The sequence below is a fragment of the Ciconia boyciana genome, chromosome 5, assembly GCF_034638445.1.
Source record: "Ciconia boyciana chromosome 5, ASM3463844v1, whole genome shotgun sequence".
NCBI lineage: Eukaryota > Metazoa > Chordata > Aves > Ciconiiformes > Ciconiidae > Ciconia > Ciconia boyciana.
The window spans coordinates 14,717,414-14,726,841 of record NC_132938.1 but is presented as its reverse complement, the minus strand read 5'-3'; the positions used below and the strand labels follow the sequence as shown (position 1 = coordinate 14,726,841).

Sequence of the window (9,428 nt, the reverse complement as noted above, 5' to 3'; positions counted from 1 at the left end):
AAGATCCTTTCTATTCTTGGCACCAAAGAGCTGCTGGGTGTGAAGGCCTCATGTCCTGCAGATACTGAAGGGACCCATTAGTTCCATACTGGAACTATTATCTGGAAATTTTATTAATCTCAGTAGCTCAGTATATGGGCTGTGCCTTAACAATCTGTCCAAACCTTTAATAGGCTTTCTGAGCCACTGCCTCACAATTTACATTCTCACAACACAGAAACAGTATTTAAAAAAAATCCACTAATTTCCTCAAAGAAATAATTTGCAGTACGGAAAAATTCGCCCAGTAGAAACTTACACATTGTCAAATCATGCAGATAGAGCAAAGTTTGCATTGCTATGGAAACAAAGCTAAAGATGGCTTATGCTGTGAAAAACAACTTGCAAGTGACTGTGAAAAGTAAGTTTATAAGAATGACACCTTTTGGGTTGATCTTGAAAGACATGATGTAACACAAGCATCTTGGGTTAGAAGGCTGTTTTTATTTAGATTTCCTCAGAGACAGGTTACTTTCACCTCTATTCTTACAAGTCTGACATCAAAAACTATCAGCATACATATATGAGCTACACAGGTAGAGAGACATCTGCCAGTACAGAGTTACACTTCTCGTATCAAACACTTTAAGAAAAACAAATATGGTCCCTTCCATGCCCATCTAATAAAAGAAGAACTGCTAAGTCAGGATAGAATATTGATCATAATGTATTTTCTTTATATGAATCTACTTATTCATAAAAGAGTAAAAAAAAATCGAGTATCTAATGTTTAAACAAAACATACTTTATACATTTGGCTAAGCTGAAATATCATGCCTTGCCAAATGAAAAAATGCTCTCTAACCGTAGTTTCCCTAGCAGCTCAGTAGGTATGCAAGGCATGCAGTTAATTTCCTGCTAAGGCTGAGAAAAATGGGTAGGTCTGAGATAATATTGCTGGTGTGCTTGAAAAAGATCTTTGTTGTTTAACGTGGTGGTTGACCACGTATACATATTTTGACTCTTCATCTCCTTTAAAATTTCCCAGGTACAACTTTTAGGTTGACTCTGTTTTAGCTCTCAGTGATGTAGGGCTCGATGGGAGGGAGAATAGGATTTTCCAGAGCACTACAGTCATCAGTGAGGAACACCAAGTCCTGGAGAAACAAAAGAGAAGGCTAACATTTATAAGGAGGAAGGCAGAAGATAGCAAAATGTTGAGAAGCTCAGGCCCTGATCCAGTTTTGCTTGTCAGAGGACAGCGTGGAGACAGACAGGGCTAAAAGCAGATATTATGTCCCTGTTGGTGCATCTTGACCTACCCTTCTGCAGTAGGAGATCATGATGGTGTACAGGCTCCGGGCTTTTTCCTTCAGCTCACCCACTTCAACCACTCTCTCACATCTGGGGTAGGCCACAAAATCACGGAGTTTTGCCAACACACAGTAATTCTGCAAAGCACGCAAAAGAGGTATGTGTAACCCTGCACAAACACAGATTTATGTTTCTCGTCCACCACTTACAAAATTCTTACTGCCTCAGGGGGAACCTCGAATTCCTACCTCTATGTATGTGTAATCTATGTAACCTTCAGTTAGAAAAAAGTCACCATCAATATTTCATAACACAGATGTTTCGTCCAAATAAGTGCTCGGAAAAGTGCATAGACACAGTTTTGGTCTGCCAGCTTATTTCTCACATGCTTGAGGAGGCAGCAGTGCCAATACAATCAAATCTGCTCCTGTAGGTAGTGGAGTTACCTATGGAATAGGTGCACTGTCTCCCTTTTAAGAGAGCACCTGATTTAGGTGGTGAACAGATTATCAAGATCTCACAGACATGATTTCTCTGTTCCCATAAATTAGGCAATTCTGTGAATGTCAGGAAAAATTTTTTTCACAGTAATTTTTACTTCAGACTCTGTTTTATCAAAATAAAGCACGGCCAACATCCAACATTAATTTCACAATGTCCTTGTGAAGCAGGTAAATAAATATCCCAGCTCTTGCTTTAAAGCAAGGGAAACTGAGGCACTGGACTCATGGCTTGGTCTTTACAATGAAGTGAGGCACTGGCAACTCTGGAATTCAGATCTGGAGGGTCCTGACTTGCAAGACTTGATGGTGTAGTTGCCTCTGGCAAAATGTGTCAGACATCTCTTGGTTTGTCTAATATTTTCTACTTTTTAGTTACTCAGTTGAGCACTGGGGAAGAAGCAAAATATGTCGGATATCCCAGGGCAGAACACTATGACATAAACTATGTGTACAGGAGGCTATTTTGTCTTTGCTGGGAGATGACTAGTGCTGTCTTTTCTCAGTATCACACTTCCATATCCTCAGGTATACTTTTTCTTTCTGGATTCAACAAGTGGCTATTTAAAACAGGAAAAGCCAACAAGGTATTTCTGTACTTCTTTTTATTAAAACTGCAGTGCCAGAAGCCACTCATGATATAAAATGAAGTAGATTTATCAAGTGAAGAAAGTTTATTTTGCATTTCTTCTTTTAAACTATTATTCAAAGTTTTGTTGCACATATTTAACTTCTGAAAAGGTTGTCACAATAAATTAATAATGTACAAATGGTAATCACTTCAAAATATTGATTTCCTCATTTTTGAATTTTTAAACAAGTACAATCTCAGAAGCTCCAGAAGGATTTTAATAAGGTTCAAAATGAGATTTTTTTGGGGGGGCATCACTTATATCTCCAGTTAATTAAGTTTTTAAAAAATCGTTTCAAACCACTGTTCTGGGGTACAATCTTAAGAGTTATCCTCTCTTTCCATTAGCTGCATTTGCTGCAGAGCAGTAAGAAAGAAGTGTGAAAACTTACATGTATGTCCAAGTACAGCCTGGGCAGCATCTCCACACATGAGTCCTGCAGAAAAGAAGAAAGACCCATTGCAATTTTGTTTAGAGAGAAACTTGTGTCAAAAGCAAGCAACCCACAGCGTCTTTGCAGGGGCAGTTTTTAGGTAGACTCACCACAGATTTGGAGGTCTGTAACTCCTTAAAGGACTCCGTGATTTCTTTGCTCAGAGACAACACCCTTGAGTAGCAAGTTGGAGGGGCTGCATTGGCTAACAAGGCAGCAGAGAGCAGAGCAATCAGGCTCAGCAGCATCTTCATTGTGGGGAGCTTGTCCAAAGGAGGAGGAAGCGAGTCAAAAAGTCACCATTAGTAGTTAGGTAGCTGCTGGTAAGCATCAACGAGTGAGTTTGACAGGTCAACCCCCAATTAAATAGTCTCCTGCATCAATGGGAAAAAAAAAAGCCGGGGGGTGGTCCGAGCAGCAGCTTGCTGCCGTTTTAAATTTCCTGCCAACCTATGAGTCAGAGCTGCTAGCACTTTCCTGCCCGGAGCAGGGAAAGGAGGGAATGAGGGTAACAAAAACAAACACTACTGGCACTTTTCCTTCCAGAAAGAAAACAACCAAGTGAGCATCTCAAGCAACAGAAATATGTGTAAGAAACAGCACAGGGTTATCAAAGTGTCATAGGCCCTGATCCTCTATGTGTTTTGGCACGTATGCCTCTTTCTTGAGAATGTAATGTACAGCTGTGGGACTACATAGGCTGCAGATAGAAAGAAATCCTTCCAGGACTGATGTCATATGTTGGCAGTATCAATCAGACTTGCTTATCATCTGTAGCAGGTCTGAAAGGTTACTGCTATAAAGGAAACATCCCAGATCTAGTATAATTTTCTCTTTTAACCTATGCAGATGCTCACAATTTCTTAATCAAAACAATAGTGCTTGTTATGGCTGCTTGGGGAGACCTGTGTATTTACACATTCATGGTCTCAAACAGAATGAATACATCTCTATATGGCTGTCATAAATGTATAAAAACTATTTTGCTTTCTAAGTTGAATTTATGAGGCTCTGTTCTTTTATTAGATGCCAGACGGAGCTGAGAAATCCAGATGCTGGGATGCAGGTGTGAGGCTGAACATACGTTGTTCTTACACGTTGATTGTCCTGTAAAATGGAGGTACCCTTGAACGAAGAACTGGTTATTTCACAAGTTATCATCTGCCCCCCCATCTGCCCCCCCCCCCTTTTCAAATTCTGATTCTAGCTAGGTATTGAGCAAAATAGTAAAGTATCTGATGAAGTACTGCAATCCCCTGGCATTGCAGTAGATCAGGAAGGTTCATCTGAAGGTGGGAGAAGGGGAAATGACTGAATATCTGCAAAAGAAAGAGGCTTCCCACTAGCCATTTTAGAGAGAAAATCAGATTCTTGAAAACTAGTTTTGGGGAAAAAGAAGTATCCTATATGTTGCAGAGGACTCTGACTTAAATCCACCAAAACACCTGGAGGAAACAGGGAAAGAGAGCTGCATACTACTGTCTTGTTATACATTTCTTTGCTTTCATAAAGAACGATTGGTTTAGTAACATCATGTGCTCCTGAAGGTTAAAGTGGTAGATACTCAGAGAGGAAAGGAAAGTTGGGAGTCCTGGCTGTGGGGAATTTAGGACTGGCCTTGGAGAATGGGCTGCAGGGTCTTATTTTCAGGAAAGGGAGTTGCCTAGACAAGTGAATGAAGAGGCTAGAGGTAGACAGGAAACCTTCTGAGACGGCCCCAAGCAGCTGGATCATAGATCTGAACACAGCTACCTAGTGCATGCCCAAGGAAAGGATGCTACTTACTGTGAGCCTTGCCGGTAAAGAAACAGACTCTTAATCATCATCTCATTACTGTAAAGAGTAGCTGAGGGTAGGAGTGAAATATTACCCTTCTATCACATTCTTGTTTGGCAAGCTGCTAAAATATAGTTGCTCTGCCAGAAGAGCAGTCTTCTTGAACAGCACAAATGCTCTCCCAGTACAAGAAGTCAGCAACCCAGCTGCTGCTAAGGATGGCTTCAAAATGAAGCATTTGCTTTTTTATTATTTTTTTAATGTGCAAGCAATATTCTCTTTCTTGGTATTTTGCCTATATTAAGCCTACAGTGATGACTCCATTTCAAACTACAGTTAAATACTACGGATCACATTCTAAGAGATAGATGTGACTGTGACAAACGTGGCCTCATGGCCACTCTTTGTCTGGCATGAAACATGAGCAAAACAATGCTTCAAGTCCTGTGTCCTGTTTTCAGGCAGCTGAAAGCTGTTTAAAAACCTCTTTCTTTAGGATGGTCTAATGTTAAAGGTGCCAACACCAATTTGCAATTACATTATGAACTGAGCTATACATTGGTTGCCTAGGGCCAGAGAGGCAAGCATGTAGCTTACTATAGCCTAACACAATACTGTCTCCCAAGTTGGGGTGAAAGCCCCATGCCACAGAAGCCTCACCCAGAGGTCATGTCTGAGGGAGCCTGGCATAAGCGCTGAACGCCACCTATTGCAGTCATGGCCCTCAGTTCCAAGAAGACGTCCAGAGGAGGAAAAGTCCAGCACTTGCATAGCACTGAGGGCTTATGATTTTTGCTCAAGAAGTGGGAGACCTGGAATTCATTTCTTTCTCAGTTTGTGAAGGTGCAGGGTGTTGGGTTGGATGGCCGTGTTCTGAGGTAGTGACAAAGGGAAGGGGGAGGAACGGACTGCTGCCCACCATTCATGCCTTTACACTTGAAGTCTGCCTGGCCCCGCAATTGCAGCCTGCATACCCACAAGTCTTGTCCTAAGAGGTGAGATTTGCTCAGCCCACACACTTGCAGAGATGCTTTGCCACCGACAAGCATGGGAAATGATCTACCCATCAAGTTTCTTCTGCAGAACAGGGAAATGCAATGACTTGCTGAGTGACCAAGCTCTTCTTGGCCCAGAGAGCAAAGAAAAGGCTGGATCCTGGCCTCACCATTTAACCAAATTAAAAAAAGGACTCTCTGCTTTGTGAAGGGGCAAAATTGCTGAAGTCATTTGCTCTGAAGTTTTTGCTCAGCTGCAGTATTCCTGCCTTGTGGCTTCTCTTTGATCCCATATAAACTAACTCAAGGAAAGCCACCTGTGATGGATGTCTACTGAAATAGTTAAAAAAATGAGCTACCCTCAGAAATACTAGGAAAAAAGGATTTCTTTTTTTCAGAAAAAAAGGAAGAACAGGAGTTTAATTTCCTCACCTAAATCTTCTCCTCCCTGGGCCAGATTATATGCATAGTTGACTCTGACCCAGATGGATATTTTCCAACATCTACTAGCTCATCAGCTCTTCTGCACATCTCAGCATGCAAAATATGCAACTCAGTTCAAAAAAGACAAATACTCTCTTCTCAGTTATTTTCCATTTGTAGCTCATCAGCAAGATTATCCTTGAGCTGTGTCTACATTCAATTTATTGTCCAGACATGAGCAAATAATTTCTTTTTCTCTAAGAAACTCACTGGTGACTTCAGGAGAACTTGCCAGTGACACCAGGCACTGGGAGTCCTTTCAGTCTAAGGCACCTGGCACAACTCTGAACCAGATACAGTTACTGAAGCCCTTGAAATTCCAGACTCTCTTTTCAGTGACTGTTTTTATCCAGTCACTTATGCAAAGCCACTTATTAATTCTGGTGCATACCCTGCCTTGGGCAGAGAAGGTCTTTAACAGGGAGACACAAGCTGTTCTTCACAAAGGCTAATAGAGGCAATATTCAAAATGGACATGGAAATAGTCTTTAGAGATACAGGAGGGGAAGAGGTAAAGATCAAAATAAGTTAGAGTCAAAACTCGCCTAGGGATTGCCTCTATGGAGAAGCTGCTGTTTACAGCCCTTCCAGTCTGTGGGACAACACTCAGGCTGGCATTAGAAGGGGGCACAGCAGGAGTCAATCAGTACCACCACATTTGTGATGATCATCATGACATGGACATCTCCACCACAGACACATCTTTACCATACTCCTCGATTCAGTGAGGATATGAGGGGTCTGAGGGCTCAGGACACACGCGCTCTGAGTTTTGCATCAACTCTTGGGGCTGATGATGTCACTACAGCCCTGAGTGCTATTTACAGGGCATTTATTTACGCTTTTATAAGGAATATTCCATAGCAAAAGCAGGCACATGGGCTGAGAGGAAACTTAGAAGCCTATCATGACATAACTGTGTACGTATTTTTAAAAAAATGTTTTGAGCTATGTTGTCCTTTTACTTCCAAGTTACTGAAAGCTCAAACAATAATATTTTTCTAAAAGTCAAAGGACTCACTATGCAGGCAGAAATTCCTCCCATGTTTGAACAGTCTACCAAGGCCTCTACCAACTTTTGACAAAAGCCCTTTCAAGTTGCTGACTTCCTAATACCAAAATCCACTTGTTTAATGAAAATGTTTATTTTAAAATGGTCAGGGGCTGCCATGAGACACCTCATGAAATGAGCTTCAGATTATATTGAAAAATAGGAAAAGAAAAGTAAAACGGTGCTCTTACAGAGAAAGCCCTGTGTATTTAAGAAGTGATTCAAAGCCCCGTGACTCAGTTGGCTGTTGTGGCAAAGGTGCCACTTCTTGCTTCAGAGCAGAGCTAAACTGCCCTGCAAGCTTCAGTCTCAGCACAGGGCTTTTTGGAAACCCTGGTGTTTTGATTAAGGTATTATCTGTTTGTCATGTTTTTCCTTGCTGTGCAACAGTGCACTTTGTTGAGCCTGTTTGTAGACATCAGCACTGAATTTTGGGATAGGGGTTGTGCAGCCTCACACATTGCCTTGGTTCTCAGGGGTGCTGGTGCACAACGCTGCCAGCTGCCCTGGTACAGAAGGGCAGCCGGGTGCGACAGCACAGTATGCCTGCATTTGAAGCTGGAGTGATCCAGTGTGTCTCCTTTTCCCTTTCATGCTAGCAGTAAGTCTCTGCTGGTGATCTGCATGGCTTGGGCATCTGTGGGCAATGGACAAGGCAGGCAGGACATCAGGGCTGTCGCTGGGCTGGTGTTGCAACACCGTTTCCCCATGAGAGTTAAGCAAAAATCCCCTTTGCTTAATCAGTGGTACGGGCTTCTTTTTTCTACACTGCTGTTGTTATTTTTAAAAATTTACATATATATTGAGGAAACAGATGTTACTGCTCAAAAGCCTGTTCTTAGATAAAATGGTTATAGAAGCAGCTAAGCCATCTGGGTCAGAAAAAGAAACGAGATGTTCTGAAATCTGGAGGTCTTGCCAGCACAAACCTGACACTGGGCACTTTCCCTGCAGGAAAACATATGGAAATGGGGAGTCCTGTGGTCCAGGACAGAGACAGGACAGCCCAACAGGGGTGGGGAACAGGAATAATTTCCTTGTGCTGCCTCAGACCAGTGACCAAATCATTAACACTGGCTGTGCTTACCAGCCTTCTCCGTGGGTGGTGTGTCCAACCTGCCTCTGCAGCAGGGCAGGGGCTTGGGCAGCAGGCTCCTGCATCCCCAGGGGTATATGGGGCACAGGATGGCAGTGCCCAGGATGGCTTGGAGATGTCCACAGGAGCGTCTGTCGCTGCAGTGCAGATGTAGCCTGGCTTGTCTGTGTCTTGGCTGCTCTCTGTGTAGTGGGGATAATGGTATTTCCCACGGATGCTGTGGGAATGCAGCCATCAACACCAGGGAGACGGAAGATTACGGGGTTTTAGCCCTGTCAGTGATACTCTTTTCAGTGACTGCAAGGCTTATTGATTCAAGTAATGCAGGATTTAGAGTCTTAAGCCTTCACCGCCTTACTAAGAAAAAGGCAATTTTACCTCAAAGTAACTCGCGGATCTCTCCGGTGAAATAACAGCAGTGCTTTCAGCTTTGCTCCCTGGCCGGGCGTGGGCACGGGCAGAGCTGCCTCCTTTCCTCCCAGGAGAACACAAGTACCTTGTCTGTGCTCCGTCTGGGCTTTGAGACCACTCACGTGTGTCAGTTATCTTAAGGTAATACCATTCTTTATTAACACTGAAGTCAGGACCTCGATAACAGGGTTTTGAGGAGACAGCCTTGTTCAGGTTTAGACCAGTGCTCAGCAGTAAAAGCAAGTTATTCATGCTTGTCTGCCCTCCTCTTGCCCTTGCTCCCCCTCTCTCTCCACGTGCACATGCAAATGTGGAAGATAGCTCCAGGTCTTATCATTGCTGGTCAGCTTCCCACCCTCCCTAATTACAATTGCGATGAAAAATTATGTCAGCCAGCAAGGAATGTATCAGAGGTGATATAAATAAATGTATTCATCTACCAAATTTGTCTCCAATACAAGCCCACTGGGGAATTCAAGGGCTGAAAAAAGGCAAGGTCTGAGCTATCTGCTCTTAGAGGTTGTCCCTCCAAGGAGCTCTTGTCTATGCTGTGGTTAATCTGCAAGGAGATGAGGGACTTAATTTTCTAGGACTAGTATTCCCGCACCTTTCAGAAGCTTTATGCCACTAAAAGAAAATAAATGGATGAGACTGAAAGTGCAGCTCTGGATAACAACCCAGTCCAAGCCAAGCAGGAACCCAAAGAGACTTTTCTGCTGAACTACAGCTTGCACAGGAGCTTTTTGGTAGCTGGTTAG

At 42.9% G+C, this 9,428-nt stretch overlaps 1 protein-coding gene across 1 annotated transcript; it reads right to left on the bottom strand.

Moving 5' to 3' along the window:
* Nucleotides 1–473: 473 nt before the first annotated feature.
* On the bottom strand, nucleotides 474–3,194 carry CYTL1 (cytokine like 1). The gene is made up of 4 exons (XM_072862093.1): nucleotides 2,969–3,194; nucleotides 2,817–2,861; nucleotides 1,302–1,430; nucleotides 474–1,136 (listed from the first exon to the last, which is right to left on the bottom strand). The coding sequence occupies exons 1-4, from the start codon at nucleotides 3,110–3,112 to the stop codon at nucleotides 1,053–1,055; spliced, it is 402 nt and encodes a 133-aa protein (XP_072718194.1). The 5' UTR covers nucleotides 3,113–3,194; the 3' UTR covers nucleotides 474–1,052.
* Nucleotides 3,195–9,428: the final 6,234 nt, after the last annotated feature.

Excerpts from the sequence above, each read along its gene's own strand:
- CYTL1 (XM_072862093.1), bottom strand. The coding sequence starts at position 3,112 with ATGAAGATGCTGCTGAGCCTGATTGCTCTGCTCTCTGCTGCCTTGTTA. Across the intron at positions 2,862-2,968 it reads TACAGACCTCCAAATCTGTG|GACTCATGTGTGGAGATGCT; the intron begins GTGAGTCTACCT and ends TCTTTTCTGCAG. Across the intron at positions 1,431-2,816 it reads GGCTGTACTTGGACATACAT|AATTACTGTGTGTTGGCAAA; the intron begins GTAAGTTTTCAC and ends CGTGCTTTGCAG.